The following is a 25,800-nucleotide window of genomic DNA, read 5'->3' as shown; positions in this document are numbered from 1 at the left end:
AATCAACTCACGAAAATTGATTTGCAGTAATTTGATTTACACAATCAAATCACTAAAAATAATTTGTAATAATTTGATTTTCTCAATCAACTCAAGAAAATTGATTTGCAGTAATTTGATTTACTCAATCAAATCAGTCAAAGTAATTTGCAGTAATTTGAATTACTCATTTATAAACAGTATTATGGCATTGACTTGTCAGCCGCCCAAATAGAAAGATGAAGAAAAAAAGGAATAAAGAAAATGGGAAAGTTTTGTTCAAAAAAAGAAAAGGAAAATGGGAAAGGGCACGTGGGCCCATCAGAGTGGTAACGCCCACTATTGCATAATCATCGTAGATTAGATCAAATTAAAAGTAATGTTATCCAAAAAAAAAAAAAAAAATTAAAAGTTAACGCTCTAGCTTCCTTATAAATACCCCTTGCCTCTCCCATCTTTTCATTCCTCAACAACTACACATCACTCTCTCTATCTGTGTTTCCTAGAGCATTGTTTTTGTATACATTGGTTAAAGACCTTTGTTGCTCGGAAACAGTTACCATCCATGGCTGTCGGAGTTATCATATCGAGTGGTTCAGGTGCCGATTTTGAGGCCAAGATCACTCCAATCGTCATCATTTCATGTATTATGGCTGCCACCGGTGGTCTTATGTTCGGCTACGACGTTGGCGTTTCAGGTTTTCTCCCCGTTCCCTTATTTCATGTATAATGGTTATTGTTCTTGCTTGTTTTTTCACAAACTCAATCATGAACCGTTCCAAATCTATTACCCTATGAACGAAAGAAAAGGAAAAGGTAAAAAAGTTTTTTTTGATGGATGGGGGCCGTATATTTTTATTTACCGGTCTAAGAAAAAATGCACAGTACATAGGGTGATAGGTTTTCTGGGCAGAGTATGCAAAAAGTCTTACAACTGTGTCTGTGTCCGGACACAGTTGTCGAAAATCAATTTCCGGATAATTTTGTGTGGATAATGAGATCTTTTATTTTATTTTCTATCGAAAAAAAAAATGTTCAATTGTTTTTGGTTTGCTTTAATAAAGATCATGACTCGTGAGCCGATGATGCGGGAATCCAAGCAGTCATGTGAGTTCCCGAAATTGCTCAACTACCATCCTAAGCCAACAACAGCCTGACAAGGGTGTCTATGAGATTTTCAATTGCTTGCACCGTCAAATCAAATTAATTCTTTTTCACCAATTTCACTTTCTAGTGCAAATATGTTACATGTCTTTGTTAAATTATATACACCCATTTAAATTACTACGCATTTATATCCACTTTCTAGTGCAAATTACTAGTTTATCACTGGCCCAATTTTTTCTTTATTTTTTTTTATGTAATTAATCATATCATATCCTCCTTTTATTTAAATGATTTTTTTTTCTACCTCTGTTTTTTTGTTGTCAAAATCTTATAATATTTTTGTGTTCTGGTGCTTGAATAAACAGGTGGTGTGACGTCTATGCCACCATTCTTGAAGAAGTTTTTTCCAGTTGTATATAGAAGGACAGTGGAGGAGAAAGGGTTGGACAGTAATTATTGCAAATACGACAACGAAGGATTGCAGCTTTTCACGTCGTCTCTGTACCTCGCTGGTTTAACTGCCACGTTCTTCGCCTCTTACACCACTCGTAAGTTGGGAAGAAGGCTTACCATGTTGATTTCTGGCTTCTTCTTCATCGGAGGAGTTGTCTTTAATGTTGCTGCTCAAAACCTTGCCATGCTCATCGTTGGTAGGATCTTACTTGGATGTGGAGTCGGTTTTGCTAACCAGGTTCGTCATTGTCTTTTACTCTCTATCACATAAGAGAATCAATTATTTTAAGTAATTGGAGTTAATGACACTGTTGACTTATTGTTCCTTGGACCGATGCTAATGGAATAAAACTAGTGTACATGTATACATGTGACTCGTTTATTGATTACTATCTATATAATATTTTCTTTAAAATGATTCATCCTTAATTTATCATATGTAGTTGTTTTCTACTCCTTGCTCAATAAGGTCAAGGTTTTGATTTATGGAAAGATTTAAATGGGATATTGATTCAGTGCACGTCTCTATTTTGCACTTTATTAATGCGATTTGAAGTATCATTGATATTGTTTTATGCGATTCGTTTGCCTCTTTCGTCTAAACACGAAAATTATTATGCAGTTTTTATTTGGTGTGTATTGTGTGGGTGTATATTTATATATGGAGAGAACATGGCCGACGTCGTATGAATATATAAATAATTTGAAATATTAAAAAAAAAACAAGGGGTTTTGTCGTGGAGGAGACAGATGAATGACCCCACAATAATATCGTGGATTGTCATGTCCAATGGAAGGCAAGTTTATAGTTTGAACTGAGACTTTTGTGACAATATTCGATCTCACTACTTTTTTTGCCTTAAATACACGTACTGACACTTGATAGAGACCCCTTTCCCTTCTATATTTTAATGTTCCTCATATTGAATTTTGTTTCCATCTTTGAATTTGCTTTTGACTTTAAGGTCTTCAGCATTGCAATATTTTTGTACTGCACAAATTCTATTTTCCTGTAACTCTTTAGTCATTACGTACTGGGACCTTATTTTTGATTCCTTACGCACACAAGCTAATTGTGGTCCCAATAAATTACAATGTAATTAAAAATCAACTCTCTGACTAATAATTAATGGTACCAGAAAGTAAATCAACAAAATCTGATAACAGTTGCCTTAGTAGACTTATGTTTTGGTGCGGTATCTCATTAAACTTATTTGTTTCAATTTGATGACAGGCCGTGCCAGTGTTCCTTTCTGAGATCGCTCCTTCAAGAATACGTGGAGCGTTGAATATATTGTTCCAGCTCAATGTCACCATCGGCATTCTATTCGCTAACCTTGTCAACTATGGCACCAACAAGTAAGTATCTTGTGTGCTCCTGCATCATCACTGGAAATGAAAACGAATTAGACGATTTATGTGCTAAAAAAGAACAAATCATATTCAATATAGTAGTAAATACTTAAATATTTTCCCAGTGTTAGAACGTCATTCATGCTCAGTTTTTCATCACTAGTAGTAGTTAGCAAATTGAATGAATGGATAGTGTGGGTGGTAACCGGTCAAAATTGGCATATTGATGGGCGTGAGAGATACTGTTGAATAGAAAAGTCAAAAAAAGACCTTTGTCACCATAATTTAAAGTCTAGCACGTGTTTTACCTATTTGTAGCTAGTGTGTTATATGCAAAGGGACAATTGTTTATTTAATTTTTTTTTTTAACCATAAAGTGTCTGTTTTGAATCCTAGATTAAAGATGGGTACTCCAAATAAACATGGATTAGGATTCAATATGTTATATTTGTAGTGTGTTATATGCAAAGGGACAATGCATTTTGAAAGTAATTTTTTAACTACACCTCTTCTAATTAATTTTTCTATTGAATGTGATCCTGTTCCTAGAAATAGTTACTTTTTTATTTTCATATTGCTAAGTAAGAAAAAGAGAGTAAAATCACACACTGACTTTCATTTCATATGCAAGTCATGCAATCTATTTTGTTTTCGCGTAAAATGATTGCTAATGTTTTTTTAGACAAAATAAATGAATTCTGAAATTGCTGTCTCAATTTACCTTAGACTCATGTTCATTGACTAATAATTAATGTTTTGGCCTGCAATGACAGAATCAAAGGTGGTTGGGGTTGGAGGCTGTCTCTAGGATTGGCTGGTATCCCAGCAATTCTCATCACAGTGGGAGCTCTCTTGGTAGTGGACACCCCTAACAGTCTCATTGAGCGTGGTCGCTTGGAAGAAGGTAAAGCCGTGCTGAGAAAGATTCGTGGTACTGACAACATTGAACCTGAGTTCTTGGAGCTTGTTGAGGCAAGTCGTATTGCTAAAGAAGTGAAACATCCATTCAGGAATCTTCTCAAGCGTAGGAACCGACCCCAAATTATTATTTCCATTGCCTTGCAGGTCAGTACTAATAACTCCATCACATTTTTCTAACCTACATAAACTATATAACATTAAAGTGCTATAGCTCTGCATTCTCAATTGCTATGTTTTTTGGGTGTTGTAAAACAGATCTTCCAGCAATTCACGGGCATCAATGCGATCATGTTTTATGCTCCAGTGCTGTTCAACACTTTGGGATTCAAGAATGATGCTTCTCTGTATTCTGCTGTGATTACTGGGGCTGTTAATGTGCTCTCAACTATTGTCTCAATCTACTCGGTGGACAAAATTGGACGTCGCATGCTCTTACTGGAAGCTGGTGTGCAGATGTTCTTGTCTCAAGTGGTGATAGCAATCATATTGGGAATAAAAGTGAAGGACCATTCTGATGACCTTTCAAAAGGTTTTGCGGTGTTGGTGGTTGTTATGGTGTGTACTTTTGTGTCTTCCTTTGCTTGGTCTTGGGGTCCTCTTGGTTGGTTGATACCCAGTGAGACATTCCCATTGGAGACTCGCTCTGCTGGGCAGAGTATCACCGTTTGTGTCAACTTGCTATTCACCTTCGTCATTGCACAGGCCTTCCTCTCTATGTTGTGCCACTTCAAGTTTGGCATCTTCTTGTTCTTCTCTGGCTGGGTCTTGATCATGTCTTTCTTCGTGCTTTTCCTGTTACCCGAGACAAAGAATATCCCCATTGAAGAGATGACAGAGAGAGTATGGAAGCAGCATTGGTTCTGGAAGAGGTACATTGAAGATGATTATGCTGCTGATGAGAAAGTAGCCAATCACCCTAAGCTAGATAATGGATTTGATCTGGCTTCCCAGTTATAAATTATATGTCTTCCGGCAATATTAGGGATTCTGGAAATATTTTGGTTTGTCAAATTATCGAGTATTTTAGGATTTTGATTACATGCTAAGAATTTGTCTTTTTATCTCCATAAAAAAAAAACAGAATTGTTTGTCTTTGGAAGAAATAATATATATATTGATTTCCAGCTTACACTTTTTGCTGTGAATAAATACACATGCTCATAATGCCTATATATATGTTCTATACAGGATGTTGCTAGTTCATTTACTTTAAAGTATTATTTTTATGGGTTTTGATTCTTTTATGTTCAATTCTCATTACTTAATTAATTAATAATGCGCCTCATATTTATTGAGAAAATAAAAATAAAAAGATTTTTGCACACAAATCGAAGGATCGAGAATTTTTTTTCATACAACATAAGAAGAGTTTTTTCTTACTTTTATTACTGTAAACAAGGAATCACAAGTCTTTGAACAACTAAGAGCCTGTTTGGATCATCTTATTTTTAAACTAGAAGCTACTTATAAGATAAAGCAAAAAAGAGAGCTTAAAAAAAAGAAGCTAAAAGTTGTTTGGAAACTACATAAAAATTTTAACTTAAAAGCACATATTTCAAGAAAATTATCCCTCTCTATATTTTTATCACTTCATCTTAACAAAAAGTACACAATTCAAGAAAAACAGATAAGAGCTTAAAAAAAGCTCCTCCAAGTAACTTTTAGTTTTCAGCTTTTTTTTTATTATAAAAAAAAGTTTTTTGCTATAAGAGCTTTTACCAAAACCTGTTTGGCCTAGCTTATGCTTATAAGTAACTTCTAGCTTAAAAAAAAAAAAAAAAAATCCAAGCACTAAATTACTAAAGGGTATTTTAAAATAGCGTAAAGAATTTTTTTGTTTAGTACGGCACCATTTTAATTGAAAAAGAAGTTACTAAATCTTTGACTACGATGAAAGAGTTTCTTTTAACAAATTTACCCTATTTTAATTGTGAACAAAATTACATTGAACACTCATCTCTTAATTGTCTTTCATTAAAATAAAAAATAAAAAGAACTTGTAGGGCGCTTAATTTGTATGTCTTTGACAGTTGCTTGGCACCTGGATTTGATACTCATACATAATGATAACGTATTGGATGTTGTATATAGCGAGTGCTATGCTTAATGCTTTTCTCATGCGCAAAGCAATGTGATCACCAAACGGAGGAACAAAGTAAGGTGGTAGCCATTTTATGATTACACTTACCAATCGTTTGTTTAAAAAATATGTTAAAAATGCAAAAATGGTCATCATAGTTGCAATGAAGTACAGTAGCAGCACAGAACCAAACATTCTTTCCTTACAAGTCTCACATAACCTTAAACCCATATCCACACCCAACCAATACCATCAATTACAAGTCTGTCCTTTTTGCTTAGACTAGGTTTACTTAAACGGGTATACTCTTCATTAGCATTGTCAAGATAGGCCAAGATCCATGATCCAACCCACATAATCCGCAATTACATGCAAGCTTGAACCAATTTTACTGACATGTTTTCACATTTTACACATCTCTCACGCAAAATATGTATAGCCAAAATAAGGAAAACAGTATTGGACCCACTCGCCACCATCCAAACTTCATTACAATGAAAACTAGGGGGCCACATATGTCGGTTTTTTACATTAAAAAGGAGGTTTTCATCAGAACAATTAATAACAAAAAGAAAGGGACCAATTAGTTCACTTTTCCATTCTTTAAGTTCCAATCTCTAACTGCCAAAGCCGGGTAGCCAGAAAGGATATATATATATATAAAGATCCCATAGAGAAGAGAAGAGCCTCAAGAAAAGGAGAAAGGGGTATCTAATTACTGTGCAGAGCTTATAGCCATGGCATTACTAGAGAGAGCTGTGGTTTTCTTGATGATGATGGCATCTTTTCAGGTTTCATATGCAGCTGTGCACAAGGTTGGGGACTCTGCTGGTTGGACCATCATTGGAAATATAGATTACAAGAAGTGGGCTGCTACTAAGAATTTCCAAGTTGGTGACACTGTTAGTAAGTCCCCTGACTCCAATGGTTTATGATTTATTTGTGTTCAATGTTGGTAAATAAGTTCAAAATTTTCTTGAAAGTGAAAAATCCTTTCAATAGTACCTGTAACCTCCTTTCAGAATCAAAAGAAAACGAACAGTGTTACTCAAATTCCATGTTTTAATTACTTGGTTTAATTTACTTCAAGTGTCCCAACATTGCACTTTGATGGTGAAAAATTGTGTTTCTGATCATGCTGTAATTATTATTATGAATTGAAGAGAAACTGTGTTTAGGGTCCCTACAAAAGAGAATTTAATTTTAGTCACATACACAACTTTTGTTTTCTTATGGATATTATTCTTGTAAGAGACATTTAGCTATCTGTTTAATGATGATAGTTGTTAACTAGCATGACCCACAACTTTCATTTGCATTAACTTTTTTGTTTACATTTTGCTTTGCATTCTGAAAGAAAGTAACAACATGCAATGAGAATGTTGGTTGGTCTCACGGTGAACTCAAATATAGTAGAGCATGGTCTTTTCTTGATTATTATGATTACTAATGAAAGTGAAAGAAGTAATTAAAGAATTCAAATTGTTGGTAATTTCTGTGATCAGTTTTCCAATACAATTCCCAGTTCCACAATGTGATGCGAGTGACACACTCCATGTACAAGTCATGCAATGCATCATCAACCTTGACAACCTTCACCACTGGCAATGACTCCATAAAGATAACAAATTATGGTCACCATTTCTTCTTGTGTGGTGTCCCTGGTCACTGCCAAGCAGGACAGAAGGTTGATATAAACGTGCTGAGGGTTTCTTCAGATGGAGCACCAACTCCATCAGCAATGGCCTCTCCAGTTCCAGTAGCCAATATGCCAGCACCTACTCCTAACAATGCAGCTTCATTGATTGTTGTAAAGAGAGATGTTGGTTTCATGGGTTTGGCCATGGCAGTCCTTGCACTTGCTTTTTCTAGCTATGCATGATTAGGAATTGTCCTTGTTTAGTTGTTAAGAGTTTGGATTGTGGGGCCATTTGGATTTTTCTTTTTTCTTTTTTTTTCTTTTGGTGTTGGAACATGCCAAGTTAATTTCTCTGAAGGTTCATTATCAAGATCCTTCGCCTAGATCATAGGCATGATTGTAAACTTATATGAATGGCAAGAAAAACAGATATTAGATATTTTACGATGTGTGTGTGTGTTTTTTTTTTTAATATAGGATTCTTTCGAAGAGGTATAGGTTGGATGAGTTTATAAGACTAGCTTGAAATAAATACATAAATGAAATTTAAAATTTAGAGCCTCTTTGATTTCTATTCTCGAAAATAGTTTTTAATTTAAAAAAAAAAAGTAAAAAAACTTGTTCGGATAGAGTTGTTTTGGAAAATGAATTCCAAAACAAAGATTATTTTTAGTTTTAAAAACTAAAAAAAAAAGAAAAATCACTTAGAAGGTGTTTGGTAAAGGAAATTTTTTTTCAGAAATATGATGGAAAATTTTTTCCCGAGTAATGGTAGGCCAAATTTTTTTCGAGAATATTGAGTTAATTTTACTGATGTTATGTGATAATTTTACACCGCATGGAAAAACTTTTTTTCCACCCCATCAAAAGCAAATGATGGGAAATTTTTCTCAGCCTTACTTTTATTTTTCCTCCTATCAAACATGGGCAAATGATTTTTTTCACCCCATTTTCCTGGAAAAAAAATATATTCATCTTCTATCAAACACCCCTTTAAATATGTTTTCAAAAGTTATTTTCTTGTTTTTTTGTATCTGCGATAGTAATTTTGTAAATATAAGGATTCATTAACGGCATTTAGTTCTAGTAATCATCCTTCCAAGTTCTAGTAATTTGATCTCAAGACTATGAGATTGAGTTCTTTTTAGCTTTACATGTTTCAATCATCTTGTCTTTATGATACAAATTAGTGAATGATTTAAGTTAAAAATTGGTACAAGGAGTTATAATGTACCCACAAAAATCGGTCGCTGGGACCAAGTAACGCAGCAAAGCATGCTCTGCAAATAGGCGACATTGGCAGTGCTGTCACGTCTAGCAATAAAAAATACCCGAATGCCATAAATTTAATATATTGTTCCAAATTGTTATGGCACTGAAATTGCTAGATAATATAGCGACTATATATGCATCACATGACGCATTTTCAGTAGTCACCGAAGTTTGGGAAGTCTATATGTGCTCAAAGTGGGTATATGGTGTAGCTATTTTGGGTTGGTTTCAACACATGACATTTTCTTTTGGCCAAAAGAAGGTGTCACGTATCGAAACCAATCCAAAGTAATTACACCATCTAGTGACTTTGGGTACACAGAAGTTTCGGTGGCCATTAAAAATGTGCCACGTGGTGTGTATATAGTCACTACATCACCTAACGACTTCAGTGCAGTGACAGTTTCAAAAAATATATTATATCCGTGTCATATTGACATTCAAGTATTTTTTATAGACACCAAAGTGCCACACTTTTCGCAAAATATTACATGAATGCCACATTTTGCAAAAAATTTATCCAAAATGACACGTCACCTAACTCGCTACAACACCTGGTGAGTTGGGTGTTGACACATGGCAGAAGGTGTATGGCCACGTAAGCCGGTACGCAGGGATTATGTGACATCAAACATGCTATGCAGCATAGCATGTTTAGTCAGCTTTTGACACGTGGCAAACGTGCTATGCAGCATAGGATGTTACGTGTGTGTCATGAAATTAATTAACACTCCTAAAAATAAATAATTAATAGTTAAAAAATAATTCAAATTAATTATTTTAGTTTAATTCAATCTATATTAATTTAAATTATTTTATAACTGTTAATCAATTATTTTTAGAAGTGTTAATTAATTTCATTTAATTTAGTTATATTATGTTAATTTTTTTTGAATTGTTAAGTAATTTAATTTAATTAAAGAGTGTTAATAAATTAAATGTAATTTATGTTTGTTATTATTTTAGTTTAATTCAGTCTATATTAATTTAAATTATTTTTTAACTATTAATTAATTATTTTTAGGAGTGTTAATTAATTTCATTTGATTTAGTTTAAGTTAAGTTAAAAAAATTGAACTATTAAGTAATGTAATTTAATTTAGAGGTGTTAATGAATTAAATATAATTTATGTTTGTTAATTATTTTATTTTAATTTTATATTAATTTAAATTATTTTATGACACACATGTAATATGCTATGTTGCATAGCATGTTTTGTCACGTGTTAGAAGTTGACCAAACATGCTATACTGCATAGCATGTTTGATGCCACGTAATCTAATTGCACTGCGCAATGGCTTACGTGGGCATGCACTTTCTGCCACGTATCAACACCATTACTTAATAGTTCAATTTTTTTTAACTTAACTTAAACTAAATCAAATGAAATTAATTAACATTCCTAAAAATAATTTAGGTGTTAATGAATTAAATATAATTTATGTTTGTTAATTATTTTAGTTTAATTTTATATTAATTTAAATTATTTTATGACACACATGTAACATGCTATGTTGCATAGCATGTTTTGCCTCGTGTCAGAAGCTGACTAAACATGCTATGCTGCACAACATGTTTGATGCCACGTAATCTAGTTGCACTGTGTAGCGGCTTACGAGGCCATGCACCTTCTGCCATGTATCAGCACCTAACTCGCTAGGTGTTGTAGCTAGTTAGCTAACGTGGTATTTTGGAGAAAAAAATTGCAAAGCGTGACATTCAGATAATTTTTTGCAAAAATTGTGACACTTTGATCGTTGTCTCGAAATATTTACCTCCAACAGTAGGTTGAAAAGTGATTTACTTAATATCTGAAGTTAAGGATGGGCAACACTCAAAAAGTAAAAAAATGAGCTATCTATTAAAAGAATTATTGCTGTTACTCAATTTAAACGTTTTTTTAACATTCAAAAAATTAAATGATCATATAACAATTGTGAATAATTTAATATAAGAGTCGAACTTTCTTTAAAAAAAAAAGTTTAACTATTATCAATATATATATACCTTACCATATAACAAGGTCAAATCTGATTATAGAAGTGTAAAGAAACTTGGATACGTCACCCCAAAAGTTAGCTCAAAGGGTGAGAGTGTTCAAGGCCTTATAAACTCCACATTCGTTGGACATACAACCAATGTGAGACTATATATCTCAACACGCCCCTTCACGCAAGAGCCCTTTGGGCTAGAAGCGTAGAATTGCACAGACCCAAATTCTGGTTTACCTTTTTGTGCTTTTTTATTTAATTCCACTTTAAAGTGGGGGACGACGATGATAGTTGGACATACAACCAATGTGAGACTATATATCTCAACACGCCCCCTCATGCAAGAGCCCTCTGGGCTAGAAGCGTGGAATTGCGCAGACCCAAATTTTGGTTTACCTTTTTGTGTTTTTTTATTTAATTCCATTTAAAGTGGGGGACGGTGATGATAGTTGGACATACAACCAATGTGAGACTATATATCTCAACACGCCCCCTCACGCAAGAGCCCTTTGGGCTAGAAGGGTGGACTATACATTCAAGCTCTGATACCATGTAAAAGAACCTTGAGATACACCACCCAAAAGCTAGCTCAAATGGTGGAAGTGCTCAAGGCCTTATAAACTCTACATTAGTTAGACATACAACCAATGTAGGACTATATATCTTAACAAGAAACGTGAGTATTGAGTCTATGCTTCATAGCGAGGGGACGACGACAAGCATGTATGTGATAGAAAATCATATTTGTTTCATGTTCTTATATTATAAGACTATACAGTATATTCCAAAGTCGGGTTTCGACCGCACGTTTATAATATGTTTATGCGAGAAAAAAAAATACACATAAATAAATTTGCATCTGGGCATGGAAGTTCTGTTTTTGTTTTTTTAATTGGATAGACATATGGGATTATGATACTGCACTTTTTTTTCATTTTCTCAAACATAAAATGTATTAGTTGCATTATTCAGTCACGTATAAATATATATAAAAGTTATTTAGCTACGGAATCAATATAATATATAAAAGAAGAAGAATTTTGTTTATAACTAAGTTGTGCTGCTAATAATTTCACTAAAAATTTATGGGAAAATTATATTTACAAATTTTTTCTTTATAAATTCTTACAAATTATAAGTATGACCGGTCATACTTTAATTAAGAATGTATGACCGGTCATACTTAGTATAATTTGTAAAAAAAATTTATAAACGGATCCTTCCTCAAAGTTTACATATATCACAATCTTTCTGGACCATTAGTCATGAACAAAAAACTTTTAAAAAAATTTACACTTTCATTACTGTCTTCTTACAAATAATTTAAATTTGAAATTTTTGGGGATATTTTATTATATAATAAAATTTCTAAATTTTGACAGTTTTAAACTATTATGAATATTTAAAATTTAAATCTTTAACAATAAATTTCTTATGAAAATTAATAGTATATTAACCTAGTAGCTGAAGGAAAAAAAACATGGTCAATAGGTGTTAATATACTACATACTCTACAATGCATGGACAAGGTTTTTTTTTAAAAACAATTTACGTGTCGGACACTGGGACGCTTCGACACGCGTCTGATACGCGGTCAACATTTTGGGGACATGCGGTCAATGCTTCGACACGCTCTGACACGTGTTTTCGACACGCAGTCAACGCTCTGACACGCATCCGACACGTTTTTTTTTAAGGTCTATATTTTAATTTATTAACTAAATATGAAAAATTAATTTATAAGTCAATTTTTTTCTGTTATGGAATTTAACATAAAAAATTAACAAGATATAAAAAATTACTTTTGCTTTATATTTATGTTATGGAATTTGAATATTTGATTGATTATATTACTTATTATGAACTGTTTTATGTATTAAATATAAATTATATTATATATAATAAAAATATTATTTAATATCAAAAAGTGTCCTAACGTGTCGAAATATGATAATTTTTAGAATTAATGTGTCGGCGTGTCGTAACGTGTCGTGTCCCGTGTCGGTGTCGGTGCATCATAGAATATACTTACTTGAGAATTGCTCCTCTGTCTTTTGGTGTACTATCATCATTCTCTGGTTGCTTGTGTGGATCTTATTTGTTGATATTTCACATTTGAGGTGGAGATTGTTGAGATATTCAAGTGTGATGAGTCTCACATTGGTTGGTAATGGGCTAAATGAAGAGTATATAAGTAGAAGGACCCATGAACTCAACACCTTAAGGCTTTGGGTTGAGATGTGGTGTCGAACCCAATTGGTGTATTTGATCTACTTAGCTCATTGGTGGTGGTCCTCCGCCACGGGATTCCCCCTGGACCCGCCTGACAATGGTATCAGAGCCAGGTTGGGTTCGAGCTAGCCTGGTGATTGACTAAGAGGCGAGTTGAGTACTTGGGCCCTTGGGTACTCGGTCAAGCATATCAATGTTGGGTTTAACACTTGAGGGTGAGTTTCACACTTGAGGGGAGATTGTTGAGATATTCAAGTGTGATGAGTCTCACATTGGTTGGTAATGAGCTAAGTGAAGAGTATATAGGTAGAAGGACCTATGTGAACCCAATGCCTTAAGGTTTTAGGTTGAGATGTGGTGTCGGACTCACTTGGTGTATTTGATCTACTTAGCTCATTGGTAGTGGTCCCCCGCCACGGGCTTCCCCTGGACCCACTTGACAGTATTATGTTTGTCACTTACTTGATTAAGTGTAGGGGTGAAAGTGAGCTGGGATGGGGTGAGCTTTGTCCCAAAAAGCCCAAGCCTATGCCAAAAAAATTTAATTTGGCCTGGCCCGAGCCTAATACGAGTCTAACTGTTAGCCTGACTTGACCCGTTTATAAAAAAAAAAAAAATGCCCTGACTTTACCCGTTAGCTTGCTAATTTTTAACTTGCAAGCAGAACCACAAATTAATTTCACAAAATACTCAAATTTTGTTGCTAAAACAAAAATCGCAATTTCAACGTCCAAACAAAACCATGAATCACAACGAAACTCATCATAATCTGCATTTAGGTCACTTTCAAAAGCAAAATGCTCAAACTAAATAACATATAGGGTTCTTTTTTTCTGCAATTACTGCAGATAAGTTATCTGCAGTAAGCTCAATACGACGTCGTTTTGAGGTGGAAATCATGGTGTTTTTATAATTTTAATTATTTCAGGGTTATAATAGTCTTTATTTTTATAATTTTTTAAGATTTCAATGCCAAAACGACGTCGTTTTGGAAATAAATGCAGATAACTTATCTGCATTAACTGCAGAAACATTTTTCCCTAACATATATTTCATTATATCCAACAAACAAATCTACACTATGTAAATTAAATAACTACATGAATCCAACAAACACATCATAATGCTTGTAGTAACCAAAAACTTCTCTTCATCTTCTCCCCCTTACAAATACAATTCCAAGATTACATAAGTTGGCAAACAATTTGTAAATGTATAAAACAAAAAACAAGAATAAAGAATAGAAACAAAAAAAATAAGATTAAGAAACAAAAAATATTTTAATAAATTCATATAGGCCATCTCACATGCTGAGATGTTGGTTCCTCTTAGATAAAAAATGAAGTCAAATTTCCATTAAAATTTAATCGAATATAATTAAATTATAAAATAATTTCAATTGATTAAATTTATACTTTTTGTTTTTTCTTCAAGTCATACCTATTGTGTAGCCAATCTCTGCCGTATATTAAAGCTTGGATGGTATATATATTCAGCCAGGCTAAAACGATAGGCATCAATAACTCTTCCTCCAGCAGTAAATGTTGATTCTGATGGTACTGTAGAGATTGGTATAGATCTTATGTCACTTCAAAGATAGTATTGGTGAGGGAACGAACTTAAGTCCTTCCACCACCTACTTAGCTCACATGCACCAACTGGACTATCATCATTTGGTACTACTATGAATAATATTTTTTTATTTAATTTAAAATAAATAATATGATATAGGCCGACCTATAGGCTTATAGGTCCGGTATGTAAAAAAAGCCTATCACCTACTTTCTAAATAAGTCTCTTTAAAAATCCAGGCCTGTTTTATTTGACTATATATAGTAGGCCAAACCCGACCTGATATAGGTTAGGCCGTAAGTCCCTGTAGGCCGGTTCGACCCATTTTTACCCCTAATTAAATGGCAATTGCTTGGTGTAAGTGGCGAATTGTATTAGCCACTTACATTTATGACATGATGTTTTCGTAAATTAAATGCATCATGTTTGACCAAGTTAAATGTGGACTGGGGTATGTCCCCACGACATATATCTAGTTTTGATATTATCTTTGTAGAGAATCTTGAATTACTGAATATGGTTCAACATTTCAACCAATGCTTGGGATGTAAACATCGATGTGGTTGGGTTGGGGAAGTAAGAAAGTTGAATTATAAGATGGTGGCTTTGATATAATGTCCATCGATCCATGCCTCTTGGAGAGTGTCTTTCCAAGAGTGATGCGAAACACATTAGACACATTATAGCCAACATCTTTTAATTCGGCTTTAAAAATTCCCGAACCCGACCCCTGAACAAGGAGTTTAAAAGAGTTTATGAATATATTTAAATAATTTTAGTCTGTTTATGAGTTAGAAATTCATATGTGAATTTGAAAACATATTTGTCAAAAAGTACATTTATAACATTTATTTTCAATAAATAATATATTTTAAAAAAATTATTTTTGGAAGTGATTGATTGGGGAAATAGATAAACTTGATATTTCAACTGCATATTTATCTCATTCATTGGTAGCCTTTAAATAGGCGAACATACAATAAATGGTAACAACGTAACAGACTAAAACAAATAAATACTCTATCTAAACAGTCCTACGGTTACAAAGAATTCAAACAATATACGTTACAAAGAATTCAAACAATATACTGTTACATATAATCTCCAACACTCCCCCTCAAGTTGGAGTATGTAAGGATGAAATGCCCAACTTGGGAAGAAAACTAAGAAGCTCGCGTTGTCCCAAGGCTTTAGTAAACAAATCAGCAAGTTGGAAACGAGAAGGCACATGAGCTGTTGTAATATGCTTGGCTAGAATATGTTCACGTACAAAGTGTCAATCTAACTCAATATGCTTGGTACGCTCGTGAAACACCGGATTCGCTGCAATGTGTAAAGCAGCTTGGTTATCACAAAACAATTCCATAGGACTTGAGTGAGTGACCCCAAGAGAGGTGAGAAACGACTTGAGCCACACAATCTCTGCTGTAGCTGCAGCCATTGATCTATACTCTGCTTCTGCAGAAGAGCGAGACACTGTTACTTATTTCTTGGTCTTCCAGGATATGGGTGAAGAACCCAACATAATAAAGAAACCAGTGAGAGATCGTCTGGTAAGAGGACATGAAGCCCAATCCGAATCACAATAGGCATGAATTTTTAGGTCACAATACGATTTGAGGAGAAGTCCTTGACCAGGATCTCTCTTTACATATCGAATAACCCGGAGAATAGCCTCATAATGAGCTAGGCGCGGTGAATGCATGAATTGAGAAAGGATATGAACAACATAGCTCAGTTCGGGTCTTGTGATAGTGAGGTAAATCAACTTACCAATGAGTCTTCTATACCGTTCAGGGTTCTCATATACTGGTCTGTCATCCAAGGCAAGACGGTGATTTTGTTCTATGGGGGAAATCGCCGGTTTACATCCACTGAGCCCGGAATCAGAAAGAATATCCAGGGCATACTTACGCTGACATAAAAATATTCCTTTCTTGCTGCGGGCAATTTCAATACCCAAAAAATATTTCAGACTACCCAGGTCTTTTATTTTAAAACACTGATTCAGATACTCCTTGACTGCAAGACAAGCATGTGAATTATTACCTGCTAAGATGATGTCGTCGACATAAACTAAAAGTGCAAGAGACACTTCCTCTTTTTGCATAGTAAAGAGCGTGTAATCAGCTTTTGACTGAACAAATCCATATGCCATCAACGAACTGCTGAGTTTGGAAAACCAGTTTCGGGGTGATTGGCGCAAACCATACAATGACTTTGTAAGACGACATACTTTATGCTTAGACCCAGTACTGAATCCAGGGGGAATCTCATGTAAACTTCCTCACTTATTTCTCCATTCAAGAATGCGTTATGAACATCAAGCTGGTGCAAATCCCAGTTTCTTGCTGCAGCCACTGCAAGCAATGTACGTACACTCACCATCTTTGCCACTGGTGCATAAGTCTCACTGTAACTTCTCCGGCAATCTGATAATTACCTGCAATCACCAATCTTGCCTTATATTGTTCCACCGTTCCATCAGAACGATATTTTATTTTAAACACCCACTTGCTTGGAAGAGCACGCTTCCCTTGAGGTAAATCCGTGAGGCACCATGTATGGTTGTCTTCTAAGGCTGTGATTTCAGCCCTCATGGCTTCCACCCATTGGGAGTCTCTCATAGCATCTTGAAATGTACGTGGTTCATGACCTGTGTCAATAGCTGCAACAAAATCTTGATGTTGCTTAGAAAAGTTAGTGAGGCTAAGATAATTGCACATAGGATACCGAGTACCTGAGGTGACATTGGTTTGAGTAGGGAGAGATGAAGGAGTGTGTGTTTCAGCTACTTGACATGCGTAGTCCTGCAAATAAGATGGCTGCTTCATGTTACGGTGCTGGCGTGTGACTGTTTGACGCAGATTTGCTTCCAGCAACTGCTGTTGGGTTGATGCATCACTAGAACTCGAACTTCTTTCTAGTAAGGAGGACTCCCTAGCGGCAACTTCGTTAGTTGGTGTTGCTTCCAGCGAAACACTCCCCCTATCGTCCAGAGGAACACATGATCCACTAGGCGTTGGGCTGTCATTTGATGCATCAGAACCGTCATGGACAATTTGGCCTTCGTCAAAGTAATTTGGCTCTGTAGGCACACGAGAATTTGGTGCAGAAACAGATTGTACAGGAGCTTCGCGAAAAGGAAAAATATTTTCAAAAAATTTTACATCCCTGGACACAAAGCTTTGTTGCGCTTCTATATCAAACAATCTCCAACCTTTCTGCCCTATTGCATATCCGATGAAAACACATCGTCGCGAACGTGGAGCAAACTTGTCAGTTGGTTTCAGTCTTGTATTAGCAAATGACAGACAACCGAACGTGCGCAAGTATGTATAATCTGGTTTAACTCCATGCAATTCTTCATGTGGTGACCTGCCTTGGAGAACTCTTGTAGGTGTTTTATTATTTATATGAACAGCAGCAAGAATACTCTCCTCCCAAAAATCAACAGGGAGATTTGCATGAAACAGTAAGGCACGTGATACATTAAGGATGTGTCTATGCCTCCTTTCGACTCTACCATTCTGTTCAGGCGTATAAACACAAGTTGTTTGTTGCAAAATACCTTTTTCATTCAAGAGTTTCACCATGTTATTAGATTTGAACTCAGTACCATTATCAGACCTTATTATTTTTACGGTTTTACCAAATTGGTTCAGAACCATAGTAAGAAATTTGCACATCCGATCATAAGTTTCACTTTTATCGGCCAACATAAAAACCCATACATGCCTACTATAGTCATCCACCACAGTTAAGAAATAACGTGCACCAGAAGAAGAAGAATTTTGATAAGGACCCCAAGTGTCACAATGGATTAAATCAAAACATTCTTTACTGTGAGAAAAACTTATAGGAAACATTGATCTAGTTTGCTTGGCATGATGACAAACTTCACATGCCTTACATACTACTTTATTTTGCAAAGCTTTAAATTCTGGAACCAGAGATAAGATATCATAGGATGCATGGCCTAGCCTGTTGTGCCACAAGTCAATTGACTCTCCTGCTTGAACTGCCGAAGCTGAAGCACATGAAGGCTGAAACACATAGACTCCTTCATGAAGTTCACCCAAACCAATCTCCCTCTTCAGCACTTGGTCCTGCAAAATGCACTTTTTATCAGTAAATGTAACGCTACTGCTCTTGGAGTGAAGCAATTGGGAAACAGAGATGAGATTGCAGCGTAAGTTAGGCACATATAAAATATTTGACAAGCTGAAGTTTGTATTAAACACCATCAAGCCTTGTTTTGCAGCATAAGTAATAGAACCATTTGGTAGAGTCACAGATAGAGGGGGAATAGGTGTAATGTCAGCTAATAAAGCCAAAGTGCCTGTCATATGACGTGAGGCCCCACTATCAATGAGCCATTGAGAATGAATACGCTTACCAGATAATTTTTCATGTGACTGAGGATGGTCTACCAATGTTAACAGTTTGTTCACAATTTCTGGGGTCAAAACGGAGTGTGTAGCAACTTGAGAAGAGGCAGAATGGGAGACGTCTGGAGGAAGAGAGTTAGCAGCAACTGGGTGTGAGGCATCCATTGCAAACGTCGCATGAGCATGCGTATAACGTCCTGCCGAACGTCCTCCCCTTCCTCGTCCGCGACCAGCACTCCTGTTTGGTGGAAAACCCATGAACGTTCCAGCATTTGGAAGGGTCGTGATTGGTCCTGCCACAATGAGGGCAAGGTATTCTGTCTCGTGGTTTGTTAGGAACCATCCGCTGCTGCATGGACGTGTCTGACTGCTTCATGGAATCGGTTTGGGCTGAGTATCCCACTACCTGACTCCTCTCATCTTGAACGCGAGAAATACTACGATGGGTCTCCTCTTGAGTGACAATTGCGTACACTTTGTTGACACTAGGAAGAGGAGAAGTGTTGAGGATATGGGATCTCAGATTGCCAAATGTAGATTCATCCAGCCCCATCAAAAATTGATAAACGCGATCATGCTCTTGCTCCTCCTCGATTGCTTTGGCAATGGCACACTTATCACCACAACCGCAAGACTTGCGAGTTTTGCTGCCTTCCAGATCGTCCCATACAACCCTGAGTTTGGTGTAATAATCACCAACGCTATCTCCATGTTGCTTGATATTGGCTAAACTGGATTTCAGTTGATACTGTCTTGGAAAGTTTTGCACTGCTTACCTTTCCTCTAGGTCATTCCATAAGTCCTTGACGTCATCAAAGCACTTGATGAATGGTTGAAGTTTTGCATCAATGGTGTTGTGAATCCAACCATTGAGCATCGAATTGCACATCTCCCAGGCACGCCACTCTTCGGCATCATCCTCTCCTGGTTTCTTGACTGAACCGGTCACAAAATCCAATTTGTTTTTCGCCTTCAATGCGTTTTTCATGAGCTTGGCCCAGTTGTCATAGTTGGCTTCACCACGCGACAGTCGTTAATAAGAGACCTGGACTGTCGGATCCAGCCAAGTAAAATGGCGAACTAGGATCAGTTGTTTTGGACTTGCTGCCACCACCTGGTGCCATGTTAAATGAACCAGCTTTCGCACTGAAAGGGAATGCGGAAACGTGTATACTAGGATTGCTCTGATACCAAGATAAACTTGATATTTCAACTACATGTTTATCTCATTCATTGGTAGCCTTTAAATAGGCGAACATACAATAAATGGTAACAACGTAACAGACTAAAACAAATAAATACTCTATCTAAACAGTCCTACGGTTACAAAGAATTCAAACAATATACGTTACAAAGAATTCAAACCTATGGTTACAAAGAATTGAATTCAAACAATATACGTTACAAAGAATTCAAACAATATACTGTTATATATAATCTCCAACAGAAATTGTTGGGGCTCTTTTAGGAAATGCTTGCTCTCTCACCGTCAGCATACTTGTTTTCTTGTTCATGTGATGGGGTTGAAGAAGACAAGCACAAAACCAGTGGCACTTATAAGTGTTAAGCAAATTTCTAGTGTTAAGCAGTGCACTCGCATTGATGAAATTAATCAAATGTAATGTTCTCGTTTTTCAATTATTATTATTATTATTATTTGGCAGTAGAGCGTTATTTAAAATATAATTATCTGATTGATTAAATTGGCGGAACCATATTTTTGTGCAAGGTCGACAAGCATATTTGAAATTATCACATCTTGCAATGTGCTACTCACATATGTGTATTTTAAAAGCCTTGCAATCCTAAATCATTTTGCATGTGATATGTTTAAGAAAAAAATATGTATCCTCAACGATTTTAAATATACAATAACGCTTACTCATACATATAATAAAATGAAGTTTTCATATTTGAATTTGAAATAGTATCCGCTCTCAGATAAGTGATTTTACCATGGAATATATATATATATATATATATATATATATATATATATATATATAAATTAGAATACTTTTTTTGAAAGTGGAATAATCTCTGTCTATATTTTACCCTAATAAGGATACATGTCATTTTATTTTTCAATTTTCAATTATAAATTTATATACATATTTTATAATTTTAATTTTTGTTCTCTTTTAATATATATGTTTTAAAAATTTAACATGAATTAATTTTGCATATTTTTTTTATAATAATTTTGCATACTTTATTTGTGATTTTAAATTTTTTTAAAATATTTTTATTTATATTTTTTTTAAATTTTATTCAAAATTTAAAAACACCATTAATTAGTCAATTATGATTATTAATATTTCAACATCAGTTACCTAAAATATTGAACAACTCTTTTAAAATCATAATTTAGAGAAAATTCAAAATTAAATTACGAATTAAAACATACCATTAATGAAATAATATGGGGGTTAACAACACTCTGATTCCTCCCCCAGACTAAATTTTGTCCAAAATGAAGTTCAGGAGTTACAACATTGTTGACTCTTAATTAGCCCTTCGATTTAGTGCATATAATCAATAGCCTCTAATCCATGTGTCTAATTACATAGCTTAAAATAAGCTTCATTATATATATATATATTGTATATCCACCGTTTCCTCCTCAAAATAAACCTCACCGAAAACCAATTTTTTTCCATTTTGATTTAGTCTCCATCAAGAACCTTCCATGAACACCCCAAGAGGTGAAGGTAGTGACTATGATAATGCCACTATTTCAACTCATGGTTGGGGAAACATAAAGCTCACAAACCCTTCTTTTATGTGTTGTTCAGGTCCTCCTTTAACAGCCATAGATAAGTTCTTAGGGAACCAACAAAATCACTTCCCTCCGAAGCAACACCCACAGAGCCCTCCGAAGCAACACCCACAGAGCAATATTGCAAAGAACAACCATGCAAGTGTTTTTGATGATGAGTTTTGCAGTTTTGCTTGTTCGGGTGATTCAACCTATAAGTATGATCTCTTGCATAACACTCAAGAAGCAAGCTTTATAACTCATCACCTCTTACCAAATGAAGAGGCTCTGAATTGGACACACCAAAACCCTACGTTGTGTCAGAAAGATGTGCAAGTTTTAGGGAATAATGCAAAAGTTGTGGGAAGAATGCCTAAGAAAGGATCTTCTGTGTCTCTAGTCAAAGGAAAATGGAGTGAAGAAGAAGACAGGTTGAGTATTGAGAACAACACTTTTTTTTTTTGTGTACATTTTTTATATACATGTTTTAGTTTGATTGTTATATATTTGCACTAGAGTTCTAAGGTGTTTTTCTTTTTTATTTGTTATAAAAAAAAAAAAGGAAACTGTTAAAGTTGGTGGAGCAATATGGTGTAAGAAAATGGTCTCAAATAGCTGAGAATTTGGATGGAAGAGCTGGCAAGCAGTGTAGCGAGAGATGGCGTAATCATCTGGGCCCAGATATTAAGGTCTATTAATTGCTCTCGTAATCCTTGATGTTCATGCTAATTTTTGTTCATGTTCAATATATATACACTTTTTATAAGTCTCGAATTTAAAATGCCCTATGCCCTAGGGTTATTTTAATATCAATTATTTAAATATATGCATGTAATAATTGATCAGAACTTAACAAAGATTTTTGAAGATCACCCTGAAATCTATGTATATTTTCTTATTTCGGAGTTTCTAGATAGATACTTAAGATTTTTAATGATCTGTTTTGGTATATGTAGGTTGACCATTCTTCCTACTCTTTTTCTATAAATTTAAGAGGATAGGATATTGTGACACACAAATAACATTACGCACAATGTTACCACCATGCATGTGGGTTAAGATTGTGCGTAACATTGTGCGTAATGTGTCACAATATCCTATCCCAAATTTATGATTTATAAATGATCTATTTTTCTTTTCACATATCATTACTGACATGGGTCATTTTTGTTTGACATATTTCTAATCAATCATTCATATATTTCTTATTTTTTTTATTCAGATCTTGCTTCCTCTCACGATTTCTTATTTAATTTGCCTCTAAAAACCAATTTTGGATCCTCAAAAGTGGTTTATATGAAAAAATAATGTCAATTATATAGAATGTAAAATATATAAACTATAATTTTCCTTAACTGCTTAACATGAAAGATAGTTACACAATTCTTTGTTTCTTATTTTATAAATTTATGTAATTGATAGTTTATTTGTATGAAAAAATAATGTCATTTATATATGAGGAGGGATATTTTTACTACCAAAATTTTCTACTACCAACTTACTACTTATCTAATCACTATTAGATTAATATTTTCTCTCTCTTTAAAAACTTTTTAACATTCTCTCTTTTTGATCCAATGGTAGTGATGGATAGTAAGTTAGTAGTGAAAATTTTTGGTAGTTAGAATATCCTCATTCTTTATATATAATGTAAAATATTTTAAACTATCATTTTCCTCTTGCCTGTTTAAACATTTTACAGAAAGATAGTTGGAGTGAAGAAGAGGAGAAGATATTAGTGGAAACACATGCTAAGATTGGAAATCGTTGGGCAGAGATGGCAAAGCTTATTCCAGGAAGAACAGAGAATGCAATAAAGAACCATTGGAATGCAACTAAAAGGAGGCAAAATTCAAGGAGAAAGAATAACAGGACAGTAACTTCTAATGGAAAGCCACAATCCTCTATACTTGAAGACTATATCAAAAGCAAGACTCTTAATAGCACCACCTTCATTAACCCCACAAAGAGCATCATCACTGCCACAACAACTACTCCTCCCTTTAGCACTACAACTACAACAACTCAATCACGCCTCGTTTTATCTCAACTCTCTGATTCTGATGACAATTCCTTATCCCCACAAGTTGCTGAATATGATGATGAGTTGCTTTTCATGCAACAACTTTTCAAGGAGAATCAGCCCCAACAACAACTTGCCAATGTTGAATCTCTTAATGGTGATCAACTTCTCACTGATGTGATTGAGGGTGGTTTCCCTCATTCCAACCCAAATCCAAGTTCACATAACATGTACTTGGATGAGAGTCGTCTCACACCTAGAAAGACTCCTACACCTATCAATTACCTTGATTCTGATCTCTCTCTCTCTCACTTGCTGAATGGAACTGACAGTTCATCACCTTGTTGTGATTATGAGATTCAAAACCAGAACATGGACTAGCTGCTTGAGGATCAATATAGTTTAGAAGGAAATAATAGACATACGGATTTGATGGAGTTGGTTTGTTCTGCTCAGTTTTACCATTAGATTGCTTGTCATGATGAACATGTAATTAAGATGTTCTTCTAGTAATAGTTTTGGAGATGGACTTTGGAATAACTATGCTGGTCCTATATAATATGGGTTAAAATCTAGATTCTAGAGTTTATTTAGTTTGGATGTTTCTCATAAATAAAACCCTCATTGTAAGGAAAACTAAAGGCATGTTTCAATTCTGTATTCAAAAACAATTTTTATTTTTTATTTTCATAACATAAAAATAAAAAAATCTATTTGATAAGACCTATTTCGTAAAAATAATTATAAAAATTATAATTAATTTTTAATTTTTAAAATTAAATTTAGAGAACATGTCTAAGTTATTTCTATTTTATATTTTGACTTTTAACTTTTAAAACACAAAAAAATACAAAAAATACCTATTTCAGTAATTATTGTACAATTTTTTTAAAAAAAAAAACAAAACACAATCAAAAAACCCACTATTTTAAGTTATATTGCACTGACACAGGATACGACACGACACTCCGACAAGTTAATTCTAAAAATTGTTAAATTTTGACACATTAGGACCAGTGTTTTAAAACCTCATCTCGTCCCCCGGGTTGACCCGGGTCAACCCTAAACTGGTCGGGTTTCACTCCCGGGTCATAGGGGTCAAAGGGGATCACTGCATGTTTTATTTTTAAAAAAATTCCATGAAACAACTTCGTTTTATTAAAAAAATAAAATAAAAATGCTTGCAAACTTAAATCTAATCGCTCTCTTCTCTCCCAGCGACCTAGACGTCTTCAATCTTCACCTCGTTGCCGTGAATCTTCAAGAAAAGGTAAGAATTTTACCCATTCAATTGAAATTCTTACAGTGGTCAATGAAAAACAAAAACTCATTCTTACTTCCTTTAAATTTTCCTTTGTCATGGACTTTCTCAAAAGAGGTAGAACTAGGTCAGCGTAGTGACCCCATTAGAATATGAGTTTTGTACTTTGGTATCTTGATACTTTAATTAGGTTACGTAATATTGACTTGTGGTTATAATTGATGAATTATGTTAAATATATTTTGAATCTTTGATGATTGGTGGTTTATTTTTTAATATTTTCATATAGGATATATATATTTATATTTTTTAATATATAAAATTAGGTCAGCGTAGTGACCTCGTGATCCCCCAGTTGAACCCGTGACTCCGTGACCCCTGACCTCAACCGGGTCGATGGCCGGTAAGGGTGTGCATGGGTCAGGTTTTTGTGCCGACACGACCCAACTTAGTTTTTATAGGTCAGGTATTTTGACCCGACTCGCTTTAATTTGATCCAAGTCAGGTCTGACTTGGTTTGGATTTTTTTGAACTAGTTCAGAACCGGGTCGGATCTGACCTGACTTGGTTTCTGAAGTGGGTCAAATCCGACCTGACCCGTTTTTGACTTGGTTTCAAAACTTGTTTTAAATTTGATTTTTTTATAGTTATTGATTTATTTTTTAAACTCATGTAATTTGATTATTTATTTGTTTAAATATATAAATTTTATAATAAATTTGATATTTGTTGAATAAATAAAGGAATGTAATTTTAAGCCCCTCAAC

At 34.6% G+C, this 25,800-nt stretch overlaps 3 protein-coding genes across 3 annotated transcripts; all 3 read left to right on the top strand.

Annotated features, from left to right (window-relative positions):
- The first annotated feature begins 464 nt into the window (after positions 1-464).
- On the top strand, positions 465-4,939 carry LOC133299022 (sugar transport protein 13-like). Its single transcript, XM_061498411.1, has 5 exons — positions 465-677; positions 1,452-1,777; positions 2,774-2,898; positions 3,666-3,957; positions 4,069-4,939. The coding sequence occupies exons 1-5, from the start codon at positions 545-547 to the stop codon at positions 4,768-4,770; spliced, it is 1,578 nt and encodes a 525-aa protein (XP_061354395.1). The 5' UTR covers positions 465-544; the 3' UTR covers positions 4,771-4,939.
- Positions 4,940-6,621: 1,682 nt separating this feature from the next.
- LOC133299024 (mavicyanin-like) lies at positions 6,622-7,775 on the top strand. Its single transcript, XM_061498412.1, has 2 exons — positions 6,622-6,799; positions 7,399-7,775. The coding sequence occupies exons 1-2, from the start codon at positions 6,631-6,633 to the stop codon at positions 7,773-7,775; spliced, it is 546 nt and encodes a 181-aa protein (XP_061354396.1). The 5' UTR covers positions 6,622-6,630.
- A 13,905-nt stretch (positions 7,776-21,680) lies between these two features.
- LOC133299206 (transcription factor MYB119-like) lies at positions 21,681-24,153 on the top strand. Its single transcript, XM_061498644.1, has 3 exons — positions 21,681-22,180; positions 22,312-22,438; positions 23,452-24,153. The coding sequence occupies exons 1-3, from the start codon at positions 21,681-21,683 to the stop codon at positions 24,151-24,153; spliced, it is 1,329 nt and encodes a 442-aa protein (XP_061354628.1).
- Positions 24,154-25,800: the final 1,647 nt, after the last annotated feature.

Source organism: Gastrolobium bilobum, unplaced genomic scaffold (genome assembly GCF_033153095.1).
Source record: "Gastrolobium bilobum isolate Gb01-03AN ecotype WA unplaced genomic scaffold, APGP_CSIRO_Gbil_v1 utg500, whole genome shotgun sequence".
NCBI lineage: Eukaryota > Viridiplantae > Streptophyta > Magnoliopsida > Fabales > Fabaceae > Gastrolobium > Gastrolobium bilobum.
This window is presented reverse-complemented; position numbering and strand designations above follow the sequence as displayed.

Excerpts from the sequence above, each read along its gene's own strand:
- LOC133299024 (XM_061498412.1), top strand. The coding sequence starts at position 6,631 with ATGGCATTACTAGAGAGAGCTGTGGTTTTCTTGATGATGATGGCATCT. Across the intron at positions 6,800-7,398 it reads CCAAGTTGGTGACACTGTTA|TTTTCCAATACAATTCCCAG; the intron begins GTAAGTCCCCTG and ends TTCTGTGATCAG.
- LOC133299022 (XM_061498411.1), top strand. The coding sequence starts at position 545 with ATGGCTGTCGGAGTTATCATATCGAGTGGTTCAGGTGCCGATTTTGAG. Across the intron at positions 1,778-2,773 it reads GAGTCGGTTTTGCTAACCAG|GCCGTGCCAGTGTTCCTTTC; the intron begins GTTCGTCATTGT and ends ATTTGATGACAG. Across the intron at positions 3,958-4,068 it reads TTATTTCCATTGCCTTGCAG|ATCTTCCAGCAATTCACGGG; the intron begins GTCAGTACTAAT and ends GTTGTAAAACAG.
- LOC133299206 (XM_061498644.1), top strand. The coding sequence starts at position 21,681 with ATGAACACCCCAAGAGGTGAAGGTAGTGACTATGATAATGCCACTATT. Across the intron at positions 22,181-22,311 it reads TGGAGTGAAGAAGAAGACAG|GAAACTGTTAAAGTTGGTGG; the intron begins GTTGAGTATTGA and ends AAAAAAAAAAAG. Across the intron at positions 22,439-23,451 it reads ATCTGGGCCCAGATATTAAG|AAAGATAGTTGGAGTGAAGA; the intron begins GTCTATTAATTG and ends AACATTTTACAG.